This window comes from Macaca fascicularis, chromosome 15, assembly GCF_037993035.2.
Source record: "Macaca fascicularis isolate 582-1 chromosome 15, T2T-MFA8v1.1".
Taxonomy (NCBI): Eukaryota; Metazoa; Chordata; class Mammalia; order Primates; family Cercopithecidae; genus Macaca; species Macaca fascicularis.
In genome coordinates this window covers 106925494-106953442 of record NC_088389.1, presented here as the reverse complement: position 1 = coordinate 106953442, position 27949 = coordinate 106925494, and the positions used below count along the sequence as shown (strand labels likewise).

Here is a 27949-nt window from a genome sequence, read left to right as displayed (position 1 = left end):
CCTAAACGTACATTAAGAAACAATCCTGGAATTCGGTAACCTCCCTAGTTTTCATCTTATAGCCAATGCAGTGGTGCCATGTGTTATGAACTGTCTCCATCGCCTCCTGCAGGCATGTGAGAAGGGGAGAAAGAAGGAGCCACTGACTTGAATTTAAGAGTTATACATGAGAGAGACAAGTGCTTTGCATTGTATGATGGGGAATTCAACTCCGCTGTCACCACGATGCTTTATTCTCTAAGGGTTGTCTTAGGCTCCAAGCAACAGAGTCATTTGTATTTTTATTTTTACTGTTTTGAGATGGAGTCTGGTGCTGTTGCCCAGGCTGGAGTGCAATGGCATGATCTCAGCTCACTGCAACCTTCGCCACCCAGGTTCAAGCGATTCTACTGACTCAGCCTCCCGAATAGCTGGGATTACAGGCACCTGCCACCACACCCAGCTAATTTTTGTATTTTTAGTAGAGATGGGGTTTCACCATGTTGGACAGGCTGGTCTCGAACTCCTGACCTCAGGTGATCCACCCACCTTGGCCTCCCAAAGTGCTGGGATTATAGGCATGAGCCACCATGCCTGGCCCAACAGAGTCATTTTTATAAAGGAAAACCCCCATCGCTCTACCCACAAACTTTTGTGTTTTACATACCAAGTGAGTTAGAGGAATTAGGCATTTCTTTGCTTAAGTTTATTCACTGTTAATCTTCCAAATGTGTCACCTTGAGAAACTAAGGAGAGGCTGAGTCTCAGGCACCTGAAATGCGGTTGCTGGTCAGTAAGCCCCACCAATTTATTGACAACCAGAGGAAAAGGTGCCATGGTCTCCTTTTCTAAACTTGAGTTTCATAAAGACAAGAAACCCATTCATTGCTTCAAAAGCAAGTATTTCCTCACAGTGATCCTGTTTGTGTTGAACAGAGCCTACTTAAGACATTGATGGTGACACTGATGCTGACAGCAATGACAAGAATGCCTGCTGGGGCAATGACAAGATGGAGATGTGTGGAAAAGGACTCAGCTATTTCAACTCTTTAGGTGACAAAGGAAGAGGACATACCCAGGCTGCATCCCAGACATCCTTCTTCACAAGGGACACATTCTTCATAGTCTGGGTCTTGGACTTCACCTACACAGAAAGAGAAGTGAAAAACACAACTCATTTCCATTGAGTGGAGACACGTGAATTGCTATAAAAATATGTTCTTGTGTAGCTTCTTTTAAAGTAAATCATAGAGCAATTATGAAGCCCAAAACCATCCTTGAGGATATATGTGGTTTCTACTTTTTAATCTCCTTCTATTAATTGAATAGATTAAATCAGCTTGATTGGGTACAAAGAGAACCAGGTTGGACCATATGCCATGCAGCTAGTTTTGAAGTCAAGCTTGGTGATTTTATTTATTAAAGAAACCAGTTTTGCTTCTGGGAAAATGGAATTGGGTATGTAAATGAACACGTTCCCTTCCTCTTTTTATCTGTCCTACTAAACACTTTTTAAAAAGTTTAAAACCTTTTACTACACTCATAAACATTAAGGAGAGACAGAATTGAGTGTCTTAATTATTCTAAAAATGTCTTGGAGCTCTCTTCAGCACCAGACCAGGCATAATTCTCATACAGAGCAGAGCAATAACAGTCCGTGGCATTCTTACATAGAAGAGAACCGAAACTATAAGTGTTGTTTTTTAATTTCCTTCTTCCCATAAAAGATAAGAAATTGGGCAATAACAATAACACATACGATTCACAGACCATTTTAATATTTTCAAGTAGTTTTAGGCTGATCCTCACTGGCTTCTCAAAGCCACTCTGTCTTGATGCTCTGCTCTTCCTTTGACAGATGAAGACAACAAGGCATGGGCAAGTTAGGTGAGTTTTGCCCAGGGTCTCGTGTCTAGTAATTGGGAAGGAGAAAACTATTGACCCAGACTTTTGGATTCTAATCTTATTTTCTCTCCCCTATATCCTGTCCACAATCCCCCCACCTGCCAAGATCATTTTCTTTTCTTTTTTCTTTGTTTTTGAGATGGAGTCTTGCTCTGTCTCCCAGGTTGGAGTGCAGTGGCACGATCTCGGATCACTGCAAGCTCTGCCTTCTGGGTTCAAGCCATTCTCCTGCCTCAACCTCCTGTGAAGCTGGGATTATAGGCATGCAACACCACGCCCGGCTAATTTTTGTATGTTTAGTAGAGACAGAGTTTCACCATGTTCCCCAGGCTGGTCTCGAACTCCTGGCCTCAAGTGATCCACCTGCCTTGGCCTCCCAAAGTGCTGGGATTAAAGCACGAGCCACTGCACCTGGCCAATTTTCTATACACTTAGGTGCATTCCTACAATCTTGGATTATGTCTGGGGAAACCCAGAGAAAGGGTGTGTGAATAGAGAGAGAGAAAGTAACCTCTCTCCCCACTTGGGTATGGAGTCACCCAAAATCATCCCAAGTGCCGACACGCAAGCCAGGAAGGCAATTCAAGTCTCCAGGACATCCAGGGCGCAGACCCTCCTCCCGTGTTCTGGTGCTGGGCAAGGGCCCAGGAGCAGGCTTACCTTGTCCACACTCCAACTTCTGGCACGTGTGGTTGGTGGGCGCTATGAAGTAGCCCCTTGTGCATCTTGTGCAGATGTGCATGTTGTGGCAAAGCTCACAGTTGTCTGGGCAGGGCAGGCAGGTATTCCCTTCAGTGGCATAGTGGCCCTCTGGGCAGCTCTCTCGACACTCTCCCTGGTATAGGAAGTACTCTCGGCCATAGTTGTCTGATCAGTTACAGGGGCAACGAGAAGAGGGATAATGTACCGAGTTAGCCATGAAGCTATTATAATGTAAGATATTATATTTAAAAAAGATGCAACTGAGTGCTTTCGTTCCTAGGGGCTGAGGGGTATAAAGATGGATTTAATGAAAAGTGCGATAACTACATCCTTGTAGTTGAAAAGTTTTCCTTGCAGGGAATTATTTTCCAATATTTTATATATTTCAGTGAATAGCGACTACTATCTGGGATATCATTGCAAAACCATGCTCTGTGAATAACTACAATTCAAAATGTGTTTAACTTTCCCAAGGGCTCCTTTGGTATCTGTGAAATCTCTCAGACTTGAGGGGGGGGCGGCTATAGAGATCCCATGAGAATAAACACATGCTTAATGATCGACATGTTTTAGGAAAGTGCAGTCTTTTAAAATGATTTTGAATTGGTATCGATCACATGCTTGCATTAATCATCTAAGGTCTGAATTTCCGCAGAGCTGCCAATGCCCATAATGACAGGCTTATTGAAGCACTAGACCAAGCACACTTCTTTGACTCTTTTACATGCATTCCTGAATGTTCCTGACTTCTGTCAACATTGGATTCTATAAGGAAAGAACTGGCAGTGCCCACAGCATAACAGACCATGGGAATTTGTTCCTGGTGGGAATGGAGAAGTCTAACCAGTTACAAAGCATCACAATTAATTACAAAGGATTCTAATCAGTTACAAGTACAAAAACAACAATAAGGTGAATACTGATGCATCTAGAGGTTTCCTACTCCCACGCTCTTGGAGTTTTTGTGCTGAGTGTGCTCGGGGTATCCATCTTCTCTGAATCAGATTTCCCATATGTCCCTGCCTCTGAAGAGCAGCCGATCTGTGTTACTCAGAATAACCAGGGTCTAGGGTTCATTCATCATGTGATCTACCACATGGATATCCAAAATCATTGACCTTCAAGATGCAAGGCTGCTGAATTTGTGGATAAAGATAACACTAAACCCATGTTGCAAGTGTGGAAACTGAAAGTCATTCTAATGTTAAATTGACTCACATGAAATTGCCAACATGTGACTATTTTTTACCTGTGAGCATGGTACTTTCACATCATTTATCATAATATTTCTTATTTATGCAAAGCCATAGTTGAAATACGTTTTTTTTTTTTTTTTTTTTTGAGACAGGGTCTCACTCTGTTGCCCAGGCTGGAGTGCAGTGGCATGATCTCAGCTTACTGCAACCTCCTCCTCCTGGGCCCAAGTGATCCTCCCACCTCAGTCTTTCAAGTAGCTAGAACTACAGGTGCATGCCAGCATGCCCAACTGTTTTTTTTTTTTTGTATGTTTTGTAGAGAGACGGTTTCATCATGTTGCCCAGGCAGGTCTTGAACTCTTGCGCTCAAGTGATCTGCCTGGCTTGGCCTCCCAAAGTTCTGGTTGTGAGCCACCATGCCTGGCCTGAAATGCAATTTTTAAAACATGCTTTTGGATTATGGGCTCTCAAGCTACCTTTTTGGCTGATTATGATTTTATACCTGAAGGCTACCGGTTCCCATAGGACCAAGAAAATAAAAACGGCTTCCACAGAGGTGGTGGAAGAAAATATTCTGCTGTTTCTAAATTAGACATAGAAGAGATTATCCTCTAAGGAAAGAAGAGGGTTTGGAAGGACTAATGTGCATTTGGTGATTCTATAGCTATCGATCAACATTGTGGAGCACAAAACTCTGATCTGGTGGAACCTGGAATCTCTAGAGACCACAAGAAGGTCATCCTTCCAAGTTATGTTCTCAGTCACTTTATGAAACCATAACCAATGCCATTTCCATCCACCATGACTCATTCAGAAAAAAAATCTTTTTTTCAGAGTTCCCCAATTTCTCTGGGGTAGGTAGGAAGATTTGAGGGAAAGCAGTGAGGAAATCTACCTCTTTTGCATCCCCTACGCCTTCACATGACATCAACTCAGGACCCAGATGCTTAGGGGGACTCTAAGGCTCTAAATATGTATTTGTGGAATGACCGAATGGAGTTAATTCATATTTGGCAATACTCAATTTTTCCCCTATATCCAACTGCATCATCAATCTTGAAAATTAGCAACAATGGGCCCAGATTTAGAAGGAAGTGTTCTTCAATCCCGTTTTTATTGTTTGGACATGGCTTTATTGAGGGGCCTCTTCAGGTGTTATAATTTGGGTTTAAAGAACAGAGATTTGAGGGGGTCTCAGTGTTTAAAATACATAGACCTGCAAAGGGAGGTCACTTAGATGCCTTGGTCATGACCAGCTTTTCCCACAGGTTTGGTCCAGGACTATGTCAAGATTTGGTCAGATTTTGAGTAGCCCTGCTCAATTAGTTATGGATAATAATTTAAATACCATGCATAAATTTTTGACTACTCGCCCAGGGTCTTCAAGTTTAAATTATTACAATAGTATGTAGACGAAGCTATTTCCAGTGGTAGAAGGGCTGATACTTTTGTTAGGCACCGAAAATTTTCCTGGGACAAGAGTTCAAATGGGATAATAGGGGACAAGAGTTTGGATTGGCTTTTGTTTATTCTGGAGAGTGATTCACTTTTACCAGAGCATTTCTTGGCAGCTGATTCTGTTAGGTGAGAAGGTAGACCAGCATGAAGATATTGGATGTCCGTAGGAGAAAAGGAAGGGTGAGGGTTGAAGGCATGAGGTGAAAAGGACTGCTGGAAAGGATAAAAGAAAGGTGCAGGGATCCTGAAAATAAACTTGATGAAGTTGACTACCACATTTTGCTTACTGTAGCTGTTGTGTGATTGATGGAACTCAGCTTTGGGTCCACTTTGGTAGTGAATAAATCTGGAAGAGAATTGGAGTGAATCCTCAGCAATATAGCTGGAGATGTACACTTCCAAAAGGCATCATACCTAAACCTTAGTGAAGTCACAATTAAACAAGGGATACAATCTCTACAAATTGGTGGGAGGGGCTTATGAAGATTGATGGGACCCCCTGGCTGGATGATTTTTAGCCTTTTATTAAAGCTTCCATTTATGGATATGGAACTTCTTCAATTAAATCATCCTTCTTCTTCAGCACTGTCCCATCAAGGTCTCTGCTACATTTGCTTCACTAATGTTCTTAAGAACATCACACTCTTAAGTAGGCAGAACTACCTCAGGGCTTGCTAAACAACAAGCCCTACCTCGAGGAAGCCTTCTCTGCTCATCACAGCTGGAAGCGATGCTGCTTCTCTGATCTGGCGTAGGATTTCTACCATGCATTTGGTCTTCATCTACTATTTTCTTGTTTTGTAATATATGAGGACAAACCTCCTTGTTAGACTGTAACTCCTTGAAGGTGAGTATCTGCTATCATTTATCTCATTTTCTCTGGCATTCAATATACAGTAACTTGTAAATAGAAGGGCTGCAATAAATGCTTAAGATAATGGATTAAGCACAATTTCAAACAGAAAAAAAAAAAAAAAACCAAAAAAAAACCAGAAGAAATGTCAGCTCATTTGTAGGTAGGTTGGTCCAAGTAACTGTAGGATGCTTAGAAGACTAGACATTTGTTTGGTATCTAAACTTCTTTCTAATTTTGTGCTATATATGGAGATGTGAACGTGATTTTGGATGCCATCTTATCCTTTCTCTTCTTCTTTTTTTTTTTTTGTTACAAATAAGAAGAGGCATAAAGAGGTAAAGTCACTGGTTTAGTACCTTCTCGTCAGTAACAAAGCCGGGACTTGAACCCACATTTTCTGACTGCTGGTCTTAACATTCCTTCCATTGAACCATTCATTCATTCGTTCATTCAGTTACTTATTGTGAAACTTCCATATACCAGACACTGTGATGGTGCTCAAAATACAGCAGAAACGAGTGAGAAACCATGCCATGCTCTTATGGGGCATACAAACGTATGGACCAAATAGACATCAAATGTGTTGAGGCTCGTGAAGGGGGAAGTGCAGCGTTCCCAGGTTGCTCCTGTGAAGGCCTAATCCAGGCAAGGAGGTTAGGGCAGCCCTCACTGAGGAAACGATGTTGAAACTAACATGGAATAGGAAGACATCAGCCAGACAACAAGTGGAAACATCTCAAATAAAGTCTTAAGAGCAAGAGAAACTCAAATGCCCAAAAGAGTAAGCAGCTACAAACAATAACAGTAATGATAATAAAAATAATAATAGTTAATATTCTAAGTGCTCACCATGTGGCTAGCCCTGTTCTAAATGCTTTACTGTTTTATCTCATTTCATGTCATTTAATTTTCATAAAAACTCTTAAAGAAGTAAGCATTATCATCATCTTGTAGATGAGGAAGGAAACAGAATAAGGCAGTCTAGAGGTAAAATATGACAGACATTTGTCTTATTTTGACACATGAAACACAAAGCAATAATTTTAATTTATACACAGAAATGTGTTATCTCCTGATCTCCTGCAAATGCCTGGTACTCCTAATGTGTTCTTCATTTTTCTTGGTTTACTGCAAGGAAGACAAAAGATCAATAATTCTTTTCCACCAGAAAAACGATCTAAGGATGATGATGCTGGTAACTGACAGCCTCAGGATCAGTGAGACAACTGGGAATGGTGGGGACTGGGGAGAGATGGAGAGCAGCCTCTTTTGGACTCCAGGTAATGATTTGGGAAATGCAGGTCTGGTGGTGGATCTTTTGAATTTTCAATAGACATTAAACCCTCAAGTTTTTATCTGCAATGTCCCAGTTTTTAAATTTGGCTCAAATTTAAAAAGTAGTATATACAAAAAAATAAAATATGAATCTGGCCCACATGAGGTCAGTAGGGGACAGGCATATGAGTTGAGGCTGGAAAGGAGTCAAGGGTCAGAATGCAGAGAACCCTTGAGAGCATGAAATAGAATCCAATGATTCTATTTCATGAAGGAAACTTTTAGTGCAGGTAAATCTGGGACTCAAAGGTCACATTTGTAATCATTTGAAATGATGACCTTGCTCTGCTGAGCTCTGGCAACTTCTAAGTGGCATACCTCAGCTCCACGAAGACTCACACACAGCCCCTAATACAATACTTTCCTTAAAGACAGAACGTGTCTGTCTTAATTCCCTAGCTTTTCACTTGTACTTCCACAAATCTTAGCTTCACTGTCTTATCTCATGTCTGACCTCATGCTTGTCTGTCTTTCTCTGGAAAGTCATCTCTTAGCTGCTTTCTCATCTTTTCAAGGGCACCGAGTCTACACCCAAATAAGGTGAACAAGCTTTTTGTGTCCTGACAACAAGCAGAAAGTTCAAGGTTGTCCAGGCGCTCCAGTGAACAGCTGTCTGATCTTAACCCTCAACCCCAGACACAAGGCTTTTGGGTCAAACCAAATGATGGCCATCAGGAGAGGAACAGGTTTGGGGTGAGGAAGACGGAGGAGCAGCCGTCCTCTCACCTGCTTCACAGGAGGTGCAGTGGGTAGGGCCGCTTCCTTGGCATCTCTGGCAGGTGTGGTGGCATGGATGGCATTGGTTCTCAAATTCAAATTTCTGTGAGGGACAGTTGGAAACACAGCGGCCATCATCAAGAATCCTAGAGGAAAAGCAGACTTTTAGAATTCACCAGGGTGACTTTCCAGAGTGGCCCTAAGTATCAGAACATGTGGTTTTCATGTTTGCTGTACAGATTTGACTTCATTGTTCCAGAAACAAGGGGGATGACTGGGAGTGATCGTCTTAGAACATGTAAAATATTAGTCATGTACCCATCCTTGGCCCAAGATTTGGACCTAACAGCCAGCGTGCCAGAAACTGGCTGGGAAAACAATCCCGAATCTGGTTCCAAACAAGCTAACTGGTGCCCACAGGGATTAAATCCATATTATAGGCCCCAACCAAACCCAGCCAACAGTCAGATGGAGGTTTCTAAACTTTCCATACACTCAGTGGGCCTCTGAGAGAAGCCTTGGAGAAAATATTCTTCCTTTATCTATCAGCATGCTTATGCTTTGCAAGGGAAATGTCAGCTCCAAGGGCTCTTGACTAGTAGAACAAAACACTGCTTGGTAGCTCGGGTGCTACTTAGAAGCCCGGCCTGAGTATGTTGCAAGTAATCAATGAAGTCTGATTTTGAGTGTCTTGTTTTGCAAGCATTTCCTGAGATACGGAGCACTGGAGTCTCTATTTTCTGACCATGAACACTTTCTGTGAACACCTACAAAGGGCATTACTGATGAGTTAGTATATGGGCTTCTAAAACTTTGGTTTTACACATATACAATATATATCCTAATGTCATTGTTAATATTTTTGTAGTTTTGCTTCGTTATTCTTTGCAAACTAATCATAAGAGCAAATGTGATTAAGTAAATTGTATCCAAGTGTTCTGTTCAGAAAAATACAAAATGTTTATCAAATGCAAGAGTCAGATAGGTAATATGAATAGATGAAATGAGCTGGGGGCTGCACACCCAGAGTTCCTAATTTAGTGGGTCTTAAAGGGAGGCAGCTGAGAATTTGCATTTCTGACATTCCAGATGGTGCCAGTGCTGCTGGTCTGGTGAGCAGTCTTCGAGAGCCGCTGCTCAGTGACAGTCTGGATTACTGTGGAATTCACTAAATGATTCTTGTGTAATACAGGTGACATCAAATTGGCATCTCTTACACTCCCTTAGAATAACAGTTATTGTATCAATTGTGAGGTTCACTGAGCACACGGCATACACGTGCTCCCGTGAGCATAATGCTGCCATCCAGGCCTGGGACATCTGAGTGGGCCTGTGAAGACAGGGAAAGTTGTCCTTTTCTCTCTACTACTCCTCTCCACTGAAGCTGCACCACATGAAAGGTCAGCTGTAGGCCTCAAGCAACTTGTTCCTGTATTGGCACTGGCTTGTTTAATGTTCACTGTTTCCAGAGCTAGAACCAACCCTGAACTGAGGGGTGGGCCATTTCAATCCCAGGATTAGAGGAAAGTTGGGTGGGGCAAGGCATCCTGAATAGTATGTCACTGCAGTCTTCTATCTCATTCATTCCCACACACTGAAAGTCTGTGTCATTTGCATCTGTTTGGAGGCAGAATGGGATTCAAGGCAACAACCTGAGACATACGTCCACCTCTGTCTTGGATTCCCAGGCCCTCATGTTCTGTTAACCATCCCCAGCACCACTGAATGAACAATCCTTCTGGCCCTCTGCAAAGCGTGAGTCCCAGTCCTAAACAGACACTCACACGCATCTGGCCGTCCATGTCAAAACAGATCCCCTGCACCATGGCGTAGAATGAGATGCCTGTGCTCCCAGCCCAGATTTTTAGCGGATGGCGCTAATGCCAAAGGGGGAATATCCCAGCCCCAGCCTGGCACCAGTTACTGAGCTAGAAGACTTTTCAAGGAATAGTCTGGATGTGGCTAATTTAATATGAACAAACAAAGAAAACTATAATCTTTCTGTAAGAAAAACTGTGGAAGAGCTTTCTGAGGATTTTAAGCTAGAAAGCTATTCGATGTTCTGCTGAAAAGGAGAATGGGGCAGGTTTATTCTGGGGGTTTATTTTCTTGCTAAAATCAATTGAGAAAGGGATATGAAGTACATCATCATTTTATCTCTTATAGCAGTGGTCCCCAGCCTTTTTGGCAGTAGAGACTGTGATTTGGTTTGGCTGTGTCCCCACCCAAAATCTCATCTTGAATTGTAGTTCTCACAATCTCAAGTCATGGGAGGGACCCAGTGGGATGTAACTGAATCATGGGGGTGGTTATCCTCATGCTGTTCTCGTGATAGTGAGTGAGTTCTCACGAGATCTCATGGTTTTATAAGGGGATTTTTCCCCTTTGCTCAGCACTTCTCCTTCCTGCCACCCTGTGAAGAAGGAGCCTTTCTTCCCCTTCACCTTCTGTCATGATTGTAAGATTTCTGAGACCTTCCCAGCCATGCAGAACTATGAGCCAATTAAACCTCTTTTCTTTATAAATTACCCAGTCTCAGGTATTTCTTCATAGCAGCATGAGAACAATCTAGTACAGACCAGTTTCATGGAAGGCAATTTTTCTACAAATGGGGATGTAGAGGATGGTTTTGGGATGATTCAAGTGCATTATATTTATTGTGCCCTTCATTTCTATTATTATTACATTGTGATATATAATGAAATAATTATGCAACTCACCATAATGTAGAATCAGTGGGAGCCCTGAGCTTGTTTTCCTGCAACTAGATGGTCTCATCTAGGGAATGATGGGAGGCAGTGACAGATCATCAGGCATTAGAGTCTCATAATGAGTGAACAATATGGTTCACACTCCTGTGAGAATCTAATGCTGCTGCTGATGTGACAGGAGGTTGAGCTCAGGTGGTAATGTGAGCAATGGGGAGTGGCTATAAATACAGACAAGGCTTCACTTGCTCACCTGCTGCTCACCTGCTGCTGTGCAGCCCAGCTCCTAATAGGCCATGAACCAATACCAGTTCATGGCCTGGAGTTTGGGGACCCATGTTTCATAAGATGAGATGACAGATTGGCTTGGGGGGAAATCATTTGTTTTGGGAGAAGTGATCTCTGATTAATGGGAACCACTAAAAACCACTCAGAAATAGGAGAAGAAGCAGAAATAGAACCCTTCCATGTTTACATAGGGAAGGGGCTGTCTTTTAGACTTGATTTTAGGAACATATCAATCACATAATCATGCTTGAAACCATTCCTTCCATGTCCACCCTAACAAAAGCATAGGCGACATCTCCAGTTTTTGTAAGAGGATGATTATTTCTAAAGATAGAAAGATAGGGAAGACAGTTATGCTTAAGTGAAGGCACTGAATTATGCCACCACGACCCACCCCACATTCTCCAAACTCCCCCCAAAATATTGCTAAGAAACTTGAAGAAAAATCCCATTCCAAATGGCCACAGTTTTCAACAGACACTAACAAATTTTCCGTAGTAGAAGAGAATAGATATTTTGCTCTGTAAAAGTAGAAAATGGGGCTGATGAAAATTTTCCTTAAAGCCAACTCAAGGCATCTCTGGGACCACCAGGCATCCAATTCATGGATTCCTGAGATGCCCAGGCAAGCTCATCTCTGCAGGGGAAGAGCTTCTCTCCCCAGCTCATGCCAGCTCTTGACCTTTTCATAGGAAGTGAACCATTCCAGACCCAACAGGCCTGAAAGAAAGGGAGAATGCAGTGGAACCAAGTGCTCAACAGCTGGGCAGAGATGATCTTAACATTGGCGCTGAGTATTCCAGAAGGCCCCAGGATGTGTGTGTGACATGAACTGCAATGAAAGAGTTGGCATGTCAGGGTTAGCTTGTCCTCTTTGCTGATTGTTGACTTGGCCTAATTAAAGTCATTACAATGGCACTTAGTGTACTTTCTTGGTGCTTTAATATTCTAAAAGAATGAAATCTAGTAGGAAGATTTTTTTGTCTGAATTCATAGAAATAGATCAAATAAAATGTTTGAGCACGGGTCAGAGCGGAGATAACTTTGAAATGTTTTTAATTAGTTCACTGACTCTGTAACTCCTTCAGGGCTGGGCAGGGAAATTAGTCTGGGCAGTGAGACCCCAGCATCACAGAGCTTTGCATGTTAAATACAGTGGCAAAGAGGGCGCTTGGTTTCTCCAGGTTTTTAATTGTCTTTAAGGAGCTAAACCCAGTGGTTTATAAAATTGTAAAGGAAGGGTGGTGGCTGCCTTATTAAACAAATGTTCAAATATTCTCCGGGTTCAAAAGACATGCACACATGCATTGGAATTTGATTCTTGGTATGGTGGGGAATTGGAGAAAAAAACAGAACCTCATTTGAGAATGCTATCTGTATCTTAGAGTAAGTCCTGAGGCTTCTTTAAGGCAAATTCAATATTTAGAGGCATAGTTATTTTAAAGAGACACTTGGAAAAATATGCTCATGGTTAGCATTAAAAATTCTTGAAACTGTTCCTTTGTGTCTTCTTCAGTCCTTTCTCCTTCCTTCTTTCCTCTTTTCCTTCTCTTATTCATTCTTTCCTTTCTTCCTTCCTCTTTCTGAGGGAGCTATTTGGAGAGCCAAACCTATGACATTGATTACATACTTCATCAAGTTCAATAAAACACATTTATTGAATTGTTATGTGTTGATCACTATGGGGCATAAAGGAACAAACACATCACAGCACCTGCTTGCAAGAATATACAGTCCTGCAGAAGCAGGACAAAATGACCATTATGCAAAGCGGAGGGCATGTCCATCCCAGAGATGCAAAGTGCCTGCCACTGGAGCAGCCTCATCACCCTTGCCTGCAAGAGACCTGCTTCCTTTGCATTGGGAAGGGCAGTGATGAGGCCATTCAGTGAAACACTCAGCAGCCAACAAATATTCAGTGCTAGGCTCAGAGGAGCATTGAATGAAAATACAACAGGCCTCCAGCTTTCTTTATTAGAAATTCCCAGTGTATTAGCAAAGATGCTTATTCCATTTACATACTTGCTACCTCATTAACTCAGTTAGCAAACATCACTGAGTGTCTACTATTATCCCAGAACTGTGGTAGGTACTAGAGATCAAAGATGAGTATCTCAAGTGGCTTACAGTCTGATGAAGAAATAGCTTTGTAAATGAAAACCTTCAAAGGCTACAGGTGCTCTTATGGAAGCTTATAGAGAGCAAAGAGATATAAAAATGGTTAATTTTTGCTGGGAAGAGATTAATTTTACTGAGAAGAGGTCAGAAATGCCTTTAAGAACAGTTCACCCCTTGTAATCCCAGCACTCTGGGAGGCCGAGGCGGGTGGATCACCTGAGGTCAGGAGGTCAAGACCAGCCTGGCCAACATGGTGAAACCCGTATCTACTAAAAATACAAAAATTAGCCAGGCTTGGTGGCGGGTGCCTAATCCCAGCTACTAGGGAGGCTGAGACAGGAGAATTGCTTGAACCCAGGAGTTGGAGGTTGCAGTGAGCACAGATAGTGCCACTGCATTCCAACTTTGGTGACAGAGTGAGACTCTATCTCAGGGAAAAAAAAAAAAAAAAAAAGAACAGTTCACTTTTGAACTGACTCTAGAAATAAGTAGACACTTGACCAGCAGATGGAAATGATGATTGAGGAATGGGTGTGCACAAAAGGATGAGATTTCAGGCATCAAAAGTGGCATCAAAGGCACCCTATTCATTGGTGAGGAAATCTGTTCCATGTCCAGGGAACTGGTCCCTGTGATGGGGACTGGGCGTCATGGGGAGAGGATACTACAGAGCTGGGCTGTGCCCAGACCAAGGAGAATATCTGTGGAGTGGGAAGGAGTTTGGTTCTTTCTCACTGCAGACCCATGGGGTGCCGCTAAGGTGGTAAGCACCTCCTCTCTCCACCCTGCAATCCATGAGCTCACACCACCGGGAGATCCTGAGAAGCCACTTACCTTGTCATGGGGCAGGTAGTGCAGTCTTCCTGGGTTGGTCCCCGGCACTTGGCACATGAGGCCTCACAGGTCTGGCAGTGGCCATGGTCATCAACGTATTCTCCTGGGGAACAAAATCTAGTTGTTTACTTCATTTCTACATGGCAAGGCTGCCTGGGCTGTCAGTCTGAGAGCAGCCAGATCTCTGTGGCTGCCTGAAAGCAATGCAGACAACACAGAGAGGAGAGGCCTTGAATGGCTTCAGCTGCTAGTCCCAAATCCTGATCTTATCATAACAACGGTTCCTCTCCTGGGGGCCCCAGAAGTTGGAACCTCAAAAAGTTATGAGGCAATGACATATTTCTGAATCTAGTCAACATGTGTTACAGATTTTATAAGTAGGGAAGGCCAAGCGGGGCTTCCCACCAGACCCCTTTACTGAACTCCTACTGACTTTCCCATTAAAAGCTGAGGTCTCCTGGTCCACAGAGGGCCCTATAGTTTTGGTTCAAGTCAAGCAATGAGCAGGACTCACCCAGATCTTGTCTTACCACCCCATGGGGTAGAGGTGCGGGAATCGTGGTTACTGGTCAAGAATGGGTGCTGAGTCTTGGCTGACATTGGGCAATTGTAAGCTACATCTCACTCGGAAAGAGTAATAGTGAAGAAATAGCCAGGGAATTCTTCCTTTAATTGGAAACTTTATCTTTCCCAAGGGAAAACACATATGGGGCCCTGCAACAGAAGCAAATCCAGCCTCACAAGTTTCTTGGAAACATTTTAAGAAATTACTCCCACAGTAAAGGTGGCAAAGGGGGGGGCCAGTCTCATGGAAAGTAAATCTCATGGATTTAAAGATGGGCCTCTACTCACTGAATCCAACCCTCATTGCACTCATCCTAACCTGCTATTGTCTTAAAAAAAAATTGACAGGCTTCTTTGGTCAGATCCACAGAGCCACTTTTTCTGGTTTAGAAACTGGTCATGCCCAGAAAATATGGTTTCAGATTTTGGCAGAGACACAACCTCCACTGGACCTCAACCCCCTCCAACTCTGACAGCCCCCATAAGCCATGTCTGAACACTGTCAATCTGAGATCCAGCTGGTGGGGTGAGATAGCAGGACCCGCCCAGGGTTTAATCAAGTTGTCTCACTGAAACGCCAAGACTCATTGCCTGATTTAGCACAGTTGCATTGAAAAGAGTCCTGGAAACCCAGACTTGACTGGTGAGGAAATGAGGGAAATTCATCCTTCTTTCTCCCCTCCCCCCGCCCCATCGCTTCATTGGACTGGTACAGCTAGCATGTAAGTAAATCTTATATATGTAAATTTTACACTTGCTAGCACTAAACCCCAAAGATGAATGTGAAGAGACAACTAGAGTTTGCCTTTATGTAGCAGAAAAAGCCTTTCATGTAGAGTTATTCTATTCATTTTGTTAAATGAAGGGAAAAGTGCATGTTCAAAGTGATGCAAACATGTAATCACAGCACAACCTGCACACCCCGGGCTCTGTTCCTCTATATCTCCTCGTTGTTACCAAGGTACAATTTGGACTGGGAAACTTACATACAATTTTTAGAATGCAAATGGGACTGGGACTGTAATTCTTACTTCAGGACTGAGTAGGAAACCTCCCAGGAGACCTAGGCCCAAAAGAGTGCATAACTAGCAGGGGCAAAGAATACAGGTATGCAGGTTGTTCACTGCATAAGGTGCCTACCCACCCAAATGGTCCCGTGGAGGCTGACATCCAGCCCGTTTGTTTCACCATGCCAGGCACTCTGGTGTAGGCTGCCTCTGCCTCTGCAGAGGGACACCTTTTATTAACTCACACAAAGGCGTTGACTGGACTGGTTACATTCTTGGTAACCAGTAGTCCCAAGACAGCAAAAAGCTGCGACCTCCATCTAGCAGGAGTGGTGATTTCAAGCTGAGACTGTGTCACTTACTACAGGCATCATCATAGTTATGCAGCCTTCTTTATATTTATCCAGGCTCCTCCACTTCACCTCTTATTTATGGCTTCCACTATTGTTGTAGGAGGCACAATCAATTGAGCAGGGTGATTATCAGTCCAGGTACCAGCAAAATTAAGAGCAGAGGACCCAGGGCAGGCTTGGTGGGAAGAAGTAGACCTTGCCTACAGGGGCCAGTGCAAACACTTTGTGTTTACAGTTAGATGATATCTATGTATCTTTCAAAAAAATATGCTGAGTGGAACAAGAATGGAGGAGGTTCATAGAAACTTAAAACCCCACAAAAATTGTATTCTAGAGAAATAAGGACTCTTAGAGAGCACAACTTATCTGTTCATTCATTTTATGGATATATTTTTTAACACTACATACATGCCAGCAACTAAGGGAGATGTAGAGAGGTACAAATTAAAAAGACCCTGCTCGTGGGTTCTCAAAGATTTTATGAGAATGATTTATAAAGAGATAGTTATAACCCAATTACTAGCCAAGGGACTTCTACTTCCTCAGGCCAGATTAAAAACCAAAACAGAAGGTGTACACAGGACTCTGCTAGACCCAGAGGCAAAGACAATTACTTTGCCTTGACATCGGTGCCTATAGGAATGGACACAGTGGTTTGGTTCTTCCACCTCCTCATATTCATCTACCCTCATTTCCATGACGTATCAGATCCAATGCTAGGATAGGATTTTAAACTAAAACACCTTGCTCTGCTAAGTCAAATGCTACTTAGAAGGTTCTGAAAGTTATATCATGTCTGTGCCCAAAGTTTTTATCACGCAGATGAGGCATCGTTAGCTTAGTTGAGGGTTATTAAGATATAACAGTGAAAATTTTGAATTTATCTCCTGTATCTCTTGTTTGCCTTCTCATTGGCTTCCATAAACCAGTAGGTGGCTTTAATACCCTGGCTTTGCATGTCCTCAATCTACTCAACTATAGTGGCCTCTGTTGGCACTCACAATGTGCTGCCTTAGATATAATGACCACAAAAGATTACCCCATCTCCAAGATTTTAAATACATCCTCCAAGCACAGGTTCTTATGTCCCACTATGAGTCTACATCATCCCAGGTGACTCCCTATCACTTCGTGATTATCCCTTCATTCATCTCTTCCAAACTCCACCTTGCCTCCCCCACTTGGGGTAGGCCAAGCCATCCCAAAGCCCAAGTTCCACCCATTCTTCTGCAAAAGGAGACATCACCTCCTCATTTGCAATAAGATGTCTGAGTTCCCTTGGCTTTTTTTTTTTCTCAATGTCAAAAGTCATCTCTGTTTCCTCCTTGGCTTTTTACTTATCTTCTGTCTCCAAGAAAGGTCTGCCTCTCTTCCTGGCTATTGTCAATTCCCCATCTACTGTTATAATCTTCTTTCCTCAGGATATTTCTCCACCAGTTCCTCTGCCTTTAATCTCTTCCTCACAACTCCCATCCTTGTCTGATCTACAAAAGTTTTCTGCTAACCTAAAACCTTCCCCAGCCCTTTCCCCACCCTGATAAGGTACTCGTAAAACTTGTTTTTTCCTCCTACTATTTGGAAACAAAATGGTGAAAACTTCATGACCTTGAAGCTTATGTAAGAGAGTCAGTATAAGACAGCTAAACTGTGCACGTCTCTCAAGTCTGCATGCCTCTTCACGTTAGAACAGCTGATGAGAATAGAGGAAGCTTCTCCCATGCTCATATTTATGTAGATGTTCAAGTAGTTACATAAACAACTGCCCCCAGCTCTTACAGGCACAAGTTTTCACTGCAGGTTTGGAACTGAAGAAACCAGGTTCCAAGGACACAGAGCTTTTTTTTTTTCTTTTTTTTTTTGGTTGTTGGAGCAGCAAATTCTTGTCATCTGTCTTCATTGCACAATGAAGCTGAATGTTTATGACAGGCATGATATACAAAATTCTTACAAAAAGTCGCTTTTAACAGAGCCTTCAGGGGCCAGTATTTTGTTTTCCACCTCATCCTACAAGCTCTTCTTTCTGGCATCTTCATCTGTTGTTATGATTTCCAGATCATTTTTCTCCTGTGATCAAAAATGTTCCATTCCCCCTTTAGTTCCTTTCTCATCCTATGCTATAATGGTTCAAAGGACATTGAGGAAGTGTAGTCACTTGGAGAGGAATGCTACCTTAAAAGTTGAAGACCCAGCTTAAAAATTAATACTTATAAATTTTAAAAAGTTATGAGTGGCTTACTGTGCTTATTCCATCTCTTGATAACACTGTAGAATACTGTCAACAAGTCCAGATTCTAAGGAAACGTTATAAAGTCTTCCAGAATAACTGAACGTGTATCACAACACCCACAGTTACAAAATATGATTGAAGTAATCATTTTTAAGGTTTACATGGCCAGAAGAGCCTCATTTCTCCTGAACAAATGCTATGCTTTCTTTTATACCTCATATTTCTTTATTGATTACAGCTAACTTAGAGAATTCTAGCAAATAAATATGTCCACTGAATAAACTAATCAACACATAAATCTGATAGTTTATGATGCGAGTTTAAAAACTTTTAGCAAGATGATTAGTAAGAGAGGGTGGGAGGAATTTGATGAGAATTCAGCTGCTTGGTTTTTGATCTGGTTATTTCAGTGAGTAACCTTGGGGTATGAAATTATCTGTAGACCTCCCTGTGAGGCCTATTTATGTGCCTTGTCACTCAGATGCCAGAAATCATAGAGTATGAGTGATTCTACAATCACAAGTGTTAATCAAATAATACTATCTCTTTGCAAGGATGCCAACATATAGTTTCCAACTTAAGATACCATTCTGTGAAGATAATTTTTATTTAAAACATCTATGTTTTTTTCACCAGCTACAATAAATATGCAGCAACACTTTCAGCTACTTATGTACTAATGAAATAAGTTGGTTTTCAAAGCCTTGTTAAGCATGAAGTTTTATAGCAAGACTCAGACTATGAGGCCATCAACTGAGACTGCAGCATCTTTAAGTCAACACAATCATTTGACCTTAAAAAGGACGGAAATTCCGACAAACTCTATAACATGGATGAACCTTGAAGACCCTATGCTAAGTGAAATAAGCCAGTCACAAAAGCACAAATATTGTATTATTTCACTTAGGTGAGGTATCTAGAGTAGTAAAAGTGATAGAAACAAAGTAGAATTGTAGTTTCCAGGACCTAAGCGTAGGTGGAAAGAAGGGGTTATTTAATGGGTACAGAGTTTCAGTGGAAGAAGATGATGAAGGTCTGGAGATGGATGATGGTAATGGTTGCACAGCAATGTGAATGCACTTAATGCCACAGAACTACACACTAAAAATAGTTAAAATGGTAAATATATGTTATGAATATTCTACCACTTTTTTTTTTTTTTTTTTAAGTCTACACAAAGAGGTTGTGGCTTAGCAGGCCAATACTTTATTTTAGTCAAAAAAAAATCAGTATTGCCTGTCTTTTGGGGATGGGCCCAAAGGGTATCAACCAATCCACCATCTTGGGAAGCAGTCCGTTGGAGTGAGGCTTGGGAGACCTCCTGTGATAATGGAAATAAATTGATACATGAATAAAACTCAGGATAAGGGAGACATCTGGCAGATGGAAAACTCTGTCTTCTTCCTTTCCTCAAGGATGCTCTAAAGACAGAATGAACATTAGGCAGCTAGAAGGAGGGTTCTACATCCCTACCCTGGAGGTGTCTGGAGGAAATCTCTTCTCTATCCCATTCTCGCAAGGACAACTTGCCCTTGTCCTTCCTGCATATTCTTTCTTTGACTGACAAGACTTATCCTTCCTGGTCCCATTGCTTTTTCATTCTCAGGCAGGCATTGGCATTGATCTGTGGGGTTTGTGCAGATGCTCTGAAATGCTACTCTGGCAACCTCATGGGTTGGCACTCCTGCAAAAAGGATGGATCGTAAATTGTGGCTCCAACACACACACAAATATTTAGTTTCTTTCAGCCTACACGTTGTTCAAAGGGCAGAATTAAGAGTTGATCTTTCTAGTTTCCACCGTCGTTTGGCCCTTGACCACAGTCAGGCAGTTAAAAAAGTGTATCCAAAGTGAAGTCTTGGCCAACACACCTGAATGTAGTGGCGATGTAGCAATCATACAAGCTCCTATTCATGGATGCCTACTGTATTACAAGTGCTGTTCTATGTAATACTTAATCCAGACAACAACCTCTTTTATAAACAAGAAACTGAGGCTCAGGGAGATTAAAAAATCTTGCATAAGTTCATTCAACTAGGTAAGTGGCAGAGTTGGGCTGTGACCCAGGTGTGTCTGAGACTGAGCCCATGCTCTTTCTACGATATTTGCTGGTGTGGATTCATTTCCCCCTTTAGTGTTCCAAGTAGCTTTGCTATTTATAAAAAGGAAGAACCGAATACACGCCTCATCTCAACCACTTGATGAGGTAAGGGCATCAGAAAGGAATTTACTGTGAAACAAACAAACTTTGAGCAGGCATGCTACACAAAGCAGATTTACTCAATGATTGATTATACCCTCCAAATTTGTTTTCTCTGTTAAAATGGCCACCATTCTTTAAAAGGCAATTCCATGTATCAAGTAAACTGAGATTTTACAAGCAGTTTGTTTTGCCCATTAGGCTGTAAGTTCCTAAGAGGAACTCAGAAATATTTTTTTGAATGAATTAACTTGGTTGAGGGTCTGGACAGGGATTTTCTGTGTTGTTTAATTCTGTTCAAAACAAATACACTGGCTCCCCAGCAATAGCTTACAACCACAAGTATGGTAACAGCTCTCTGTGGTGGTGGGGAAGACTGGGGGGATTTTGGTCAAAGGATACATTTCAGTTAGACAGGAGGGATAAGTTCAAGAGATTTATTGTGACTAGAGTTGATAACAATGTATTATGTACTTGAAAATCACTAAGAGTAGATTTTAAGTGTTCTCCTCATGCACAAAAAATAAGTATGTGAGGTAATGCATATATTAACTCAATTTAGCCATTCCATAATGTATACATATTTCAAAACATTTTGCTCTACACCATAAATGCACACAATTTTTATGTGTCATTTTTTTTTTTAAGTTTCTAAACAGCTGGTTGCAAGACCAGACCCAAGGGGTGGGGTCTGGAGGTGGGGTGGAGGTAAAAGGGCTGAGTGTGATTTTCTTTTTTTTTTTGAAACAGAGTCTTACTCGGTCACCCAGGCTGGAGTGCAGTGGCGTATTCTCAGCTCACTGCAACCTCTGTCTCCCATATTCAAACCATTCTCCTTGCTCAGCCTCCAGAGTAGCTGGGACTACAGGCACCTGCTACCACGCCCAGCTGATTTTTGTATTTTTAGTGGAGACAGGGTTTCACCATGTTGGCCAGGCTAGTCTTGAACTCCTGACCTCAGGTGATCCGCCCACCTCAGCCTCCCAAAGTGCTGGGATTACAGGCGTGAGCCACCACGCCCAGCCCTGAGAGTGATTATTGTCTGCAATTAAACAAAATAAATTTACAAAGCTTCTCATTGAACCTGTGGAGGAGGAAAATCATGAAAGACGTTGGTGGTGGATGGGAATCCATTGACTGCTTGTGTTAGTTGTGAAACGCTTCTTGACAGTCTCTTTATTTAGTGGGCTGTCTTTTGCTATTCCTGTGAGCCTAGAATTTCTACAGGTTTGCTACTGCACTCAGCCTCTCTGTTCATCAGAGTTATGATTTTATCGCCAACTGTCTCCTCTATTTGTGGCTGCAGAGGGCCCACCCTAGTGGGGAGAGCAGTACAGCATCTGATGCATTCACAGGGAGGCGACATCTGAGTTTACATACATGTTGACAGAAATAAGTGAGCATAATTTGATAGAATAACTTATTTATCTTTCAGAAAGCAGCGCCGACAACCTGATGCAAGTCGCCCTTGGGAGATGCTTACTGAGAAAGTGAATGACTTGAAAGGACTGAGGGCTGGGACAGCACTTCCCATGAGTGAGCACGACACTGCCAGGCCTTTAGGGATGTGCCTCTTCCTTTCTCTTTGGGGTGATGAAGATGGCAGGTGAAATTTTTAGGAGCGTGGCCCACAGAGACTTCCTGATGTTCTGGACTACATAAAGGTGCTAGTGCACCAAGAGTTAAAGCCCCAAGTCCTTCCCACAGAGCTTAATACCATCCAAATGCTCCTTGTTACGGCTTTTAAGTCCTCAAACACGGACACATGGATGAGACTTGTTATCCTCTTTCATTTCTTTAGCAACCCAATGAACCTCCCTCATGGCTTTTATAACTTCTCTTAAACCCCTTGAAATACCGCTGCAGTGTGACTTTCTCTGCTCCATTGCCCCATGGGAAGGAACATCCTCAAATTACCCTTTCTCTTTCTCTGCATCGACACATAGAAAGTGCTGGCTCATCATTCCTCTCCCACACTCCTTTCCTCTTTCTTTATGCCCCGACTTCAAGTGCTCAAACATTCCAGCCAAATCTCTAATCAAGAGAAAAGAGAAGCCCCTGGAAAGAGGAGGAGCTTCGTGCCAAGGCCTGGGGCTCCAGCTGCATAGTAGCTGGTCACAGCTTTGTAACTGACAGTTTTGTCTCTCACCGGTCCTCATTGACACTGTCTGAGAGATCCGCAGGTTTGCCCAGTGACAGGTCTGTATGGGATGCGGCACCCAGGGTGCCTCTGTCCCTTGGTGACTGAAGAAGCATTTGATTAGTCGGGCTGCCCAATGATTTATTGGGAGTGACCAGATTGTGCTTTCAAAAAGACTAAGTGTGGAAATAAAGAAGGGAATCAAGGTTTGCTCCGTGCCTACTGCAGGTCAGCATTGTAAGAAGAACTACATTGGGTAAGGGCATACATTTTGGAGTCATCCTGTCCTGGGTTACATTTTGGGGTCACTTCCTTCTCCAGCTGTATGAAATTAATCAAATCACATATTTCCCGGACATTCCTCTTCTGTAAAATGTGGATAATACTCTCTCTCTCTCATAGGATGTGGTGGGGAATCAAATGAGAACACAGACCTACAGCACCAGAAGAATGGATGACAGAGGTTAGTTATGATTCTGTTTCTTTAATTGTGTTATTAAATCTCAGATAATAATGTAGGGTACATAGTGGTCTCAGCTCCATTTGATCAAACAAGGAATTTAAGCACCAGAATGTTAACCCTGTGTGAATATCATCTAAACCCTGGTCAGACTGGATCCCAAATTGTGCTTTTTCTCCTGCCCCCAAGGAATGTATTGGCTGCATATGTGGGTGGCAACGAGGCAGCTAAAATTAATGACCCTCCGGACCGAGCACAATGATCTCGCAAAGCAACTGGGCTGCGGATGCAACCTACACATGTTCTTTTTTTATTATTAGCATCCCCTGGAGACAGCCTCCCTATGCCAGAACAAAGCCAGCTTTTCCTGCACTGTGCTGTGGAAAATTCCAGAGCCATGGTTGTGCCCTTCTTAGGATGCTGAGGTCGAAGTCGGTCAGGAATAGGTGAATCTCCATCAGATGGGGCTTTTCCCCAGCAGAGCCTCATCAAGTCAGTTTCAGAACTTGGAATCCTTGGTCCCCTATGGACTGGTCACTGCACTTGGGCTGTACCTGCTTCTTCACTGAGTGGTGGGGGCTCCCCTACTTGGCAGGTATCAGGACAAATTGTACAGTCCTCTCCGCCTCATTGAGGTGGAGTGCATAAACAGGTGAGAATGGAAGGGAGGGCAGCGGCGTGTGTATGGATGGGGGTGGGGAATGTGGTGTGGAGGGGCAGGAGGCTTCCAGATCCAGGTGTCAGAGGGCTCAGCTGTTTCCTTGCCTACCAGCATCCTTCCCCGTGGTTTGCATCCTATCAGAACTTTAGGCTGTCCAGGGTGTGGAATCCAGGACCAGAACCTCACTGGTTCCACAGTAGAGAGGATGGCTCTTTCTGCTTTTTGAGATTCCTCTCATTCCCACTGTGTGCTCAGATGACGATGAGCTGTCTCCTGCCCACTTGGACGCATGCTTTCCCCCAAGAAGTGGGAGACTGGTGAAGTGCCTGTATCTGGAACCAGCTGTCCCAGATGTGAACCTCAGCCCTGTCTTGGCTAGCTCTGTAACCTTGGGCAAGTTGTATAACCTCTCTGAGCTTCAGTCAGCTCATCTGTAAAATGGTGATAATCACAGCTAAGAAAATGGCCAGATGGATTAAATTAGTTGCCCATGAAATGTGTTTTGAAACCTACTGGCACCCTAATAAGCACTCAATAACATTCAGCTGTTGCTACTCCAGTGCATAAAACTCGGTCCCTCAGATAAGCAACACCAGAGAGATCGTTAGAAACACTCAATGCTCAACTCACTTCTGTTGTGTGGTGGCTTTGAATCATGTACTTAATCTTTCTTCAGCTTCATAAAATGAGATCAGTTGCTCCAAACTTTGTTAGTTCCCTGTTTGTCTCCTGCCTAATATCAAGTAATATTATTCTTTCTCATACTGTGGTTGATTTAGAAGTGCATAGTAATGGCTGGGCATGGTGGTTCACGCCTGTAACCCCAGCACTTTGGGAGGCTGAGGCGGGTGGATCACCTGAGGTCAGGAGTTTGAGACCAGCCTGGTCAACATGGTGAAACTCCATCTCTACTAAATACAAAAAATTAGCCAGGAGTGGTGGCGCATGCCTGTAGTCCCAGCTACTCAGGAGGCTGAGGCGGGAGAATTGCTTGAACCCAGGAGGCGGAGGTTGCAGTGAGCCAAAATTACACCATTGCACTCCAGCCTGGGTGACAGAGCGAGACTCCATCTCAAAAACCAAAATAAGAAATGCATAGTAAGTATACACAAAATATCTCAAAAGGATTTCTTTTCTCCACAACTGTTCAGGGACCCCTTAAGAAAACAGACTCCAATTTTATTAACCATTGTATTACCTTGAAGAAGTCAACCAGGCATGGTTCTGTTTGGCACCAAAGTTCTATTCAGGAAATGGCAGCCAACTTCCCTTTGACCCCCAATGCTAAATCCACAGTTCTAGAAGGATTCACTTGCTAAAAATTTGTGAGCACTGTAAACCAATATTGGACAGAAAGGCAGCTCAGCTATTCCTCTATTGCTTAATATTATTCCTCTTTTTGCCTCATGGAGAAAGCTCTTGAGAGTAACATAACATTGTGACATTCACTGATCTTCACCCAGCTCTTAGCACAGTGGTCAGGAATTGGTTGTGAGCTAACTTGTGCAACCTCAATATAAACCCAAGGAATTGTTTCTTTGACATTAATAACACCATGAGAGGATGCTTGACTCATCAAAACATTTCAGAGTGGTATGACTCAATGCATTCTTGCTCTTTTTTCCTTTCCTGAATGCCTTGATATCTCCTTTCAAGGCTCTACACGCCTCTCTCTACCCCATCTATGCCATAGAGAGCCTGGTTCCACCAGTGACATTGTAGCCTCTGTCCCCCTCTACCATATGAAACTGAGAACTTGCCTTCTCAGCCTAGTCCTACAGAGAAGTCCTGTGGAGACATAGAACAGAGGAGAAGCTTGCAAAAAACCTCTGACTTTGCTAGAAACAAACATTGCAGCTCTAGAAAGTCTACGTGGCCTCTGGAACAATTCAGCCCCTCCGGTAGAAGAGCCGATTTGCAGTGCCTTCAAACCCTCCTCCCCTGGAGTCTGACTCCACTCTCCATTGTTATTTTTATTTTTTGATTTTTTAGATGGAGTCTTGCTCTGTCGCCCAGGCTGGAGTGCAGTGGTGTGATCTTGGCTCATTGCAACCTCTGCCTCCCAGGTTCAAGCAATTCTCCTGTCTCAGCCTCTGAGTAGCTGGGAGTACAGGTGTGTGCCACCACACCCAGCTAATTTTTGTATTTTTAGTAGGGACCGAGTTTCACTGTGTTGATCAGGCTGGTCGTGAACTCCTGACCTCAGGTGATCCCTATGGAGAAGGATCACCCACCTGCCTTGGTCTCCCAAAGTGTTGGAGTTACAGGCTTAAGCCACTGCACCTGGCCTCCACTCTCCATTATTATCAAGCCCACCGCAAGTAGGTACTCAGCGTCTCCCCTGGAGGCCACTGGACCTTCCTAAACTAGGTAAGTCAGTCACTTTCCCCTTGGTGTCTTCTTTGGCAGCATCTCTAGAGAACAAGCAACCAGAGAAACAAGTCTGGACCCCATTTGTGGGGCGGGGGGCGGTTCCTGGGCCTTCAAAACCTAGCCCATGGCTTACATCTGCAGCTACCAGGCAGGCTTAGCATCCACGGCTCAGGAAGCCTGCCTTTCCCTGGAAACTCGATTCTAGTGATCATCTCAGGCAGAGCTGGTGACTCAGGCCCTCCTCCCCTTCCCAAACTCCCTCCGGCTGCTGTCTGACCTGCTTTGACTTCTTTTTTGCTTTCAAGGCTGCTCTTGATATTTATCTTAACCAGATTTTACATGGTATGATGTGCCTCGGGCCCCAAATCTTCCTGGGGAGGGCCAATTCCTCTCTCTGCTGTTCACAGTTTGCCAAAATGGGCAGGGATGGGCTGTGGAAAAGCTGCCTGTGGGCTTGGGGAACTTGAACAGTCTTTGGGTTATGCAATTGTCTAGTGTCATTTAGGTTACAATTTTCTAAAGATGAATTTGTCAGAGGCCAGCATTTTCTATGGAATAAAAACAACCGGCTTACTACAGTAGCATGTATGATAGACTTGCAAAATGGCTAAAGAAGTAGGGAGAAGAGAAAGTCGTAGTTGTGTTGTTTGGGGAGTGTAAGTCCAGGCCTTGGGTCAAAGATAAGGGAAGCTTTTCTAGTAAAGCTTTCTCAATATTTTCACACTTAATTCTCAGAGCCAGCTTATGGAGGTGAGCGTTGTTCTCATCTTGCAGATGAGGAAAACAAGGTTCAGGAAATTTAAGCAGTCTGACCAAGGTTTCTGAATTAGTAATAACAAGAACAGCTAACACTTATTTCATGATTACCACATGCCAGGAATTGTTCGGAGTGCTGCACAAATACTAACTTACTTGATCCTTACAGTAACTTGACCCTGTTGGGAGAAAGGCATTGTATACTGCTTGTTTGTTAAATTATCCCCAACACCTGCTTTTTGTTGTTGTTGAGAAAGTTGAGGCAATGAGACATTAAGTGGCTTGTTAAGGTCACCTAGCTGTTGGCAGAGCTGGGACTTAAATCAAGAAGTCAGATTTCAGACTCTTCTCTTCTAACCAGAGTTTTGTTATACCCCTTTTCCAAGAAAGTAGTAGAGATAAGATTTTATCTTTAAATGCCACCCCCCTTCCAATATGCCAGAAATTCAAATCATTGGTGGGCTGCATGCACACATATGTGTGTGTGTGCACGTGTGTGTGAGTGAATGTGGGGATAAAGTCAAACATGCAATCGTAGACTCCTCAATCATGTAACCTGGAACTATTTGCTTGCCTACCATTTTCTTGCATGGTGCGTGGGGTGTTGGAAGAAGGCTCACTTTCTACCCTTTGTGGGACAGACAGAATCAGCTCACATCAACTACCAAGAAAACTAGCTGATGTAGAATCAAGTGTTCAAATCTAAGGCTTGCCCAGAGCAGCTGGTTCTCATTGTACTCTTCCCCGAGGACAGGGCCCTCTCTTGCTTATTTTGGGGTCTCTGTGGCCTCACTGTATGAGTGGAAGATTGCTCCTAAGTGTGAGGAATTCATTCAATGTTTTTGTTTGTTGAACTGAAAATAAGATTGCCTTAGGCATGAAAGAATAGATGGAGCTAAGTGGGCAAGAGGGAAAGTGGAGAATGTTTCAGAGAGAGACAAAGCAAAGGGGTGAAGGTAGAATAAGTCTGATGTCTCTGGGAGCAGGTAAATGATTGAGTTGACTGAAGTAGAAACCGAGTTTGGGAGAAATAAAAAATGACCTTGGATAGAGGATGTAGACAGATAACGAACATCAATTAGAGGGGCTTCAAGTGGATATGGCTGGTCAAA

General features: G+C 43.0%; 1 protein-coding gene across 4 annotated transcripts in view; it reads right to left on the bottom strand.

Annotated features, from left to right (window-relative positions):
* The window catches only part of PCSK5 (proprotein convertase subtilisin/kexin type 5), a 465827-nt gene that overhangs the window by 107371 nt on the left and 330507 nt on the right, over window positions 1-27949 (bottom strand). For all 4 annotated transcript variants that reach the window (XM_005581952.5, XM_005581953.5, XM_074017691.1 and 1 more), the window contains 4 exons: window positions 14097-14199; window positions 8158-8294; window positions 2545-2751; window positions 1055-1123 (listed from right to left, as the gene is read on the bottom strand). In XM_005581952.5, coding sequence (XP_005582009.3) covers window positions 1055-1123; window positions 2545-2751; window positions 8158-8294; window positions 14097-14199 — 516 coding nt within the window. The remainder of the gene's footprint in view (window positions 1-1054; window positions 1124-2544; window positions 2752-8157; window positions 8295-14096; window positions 14200-27949) is intronic.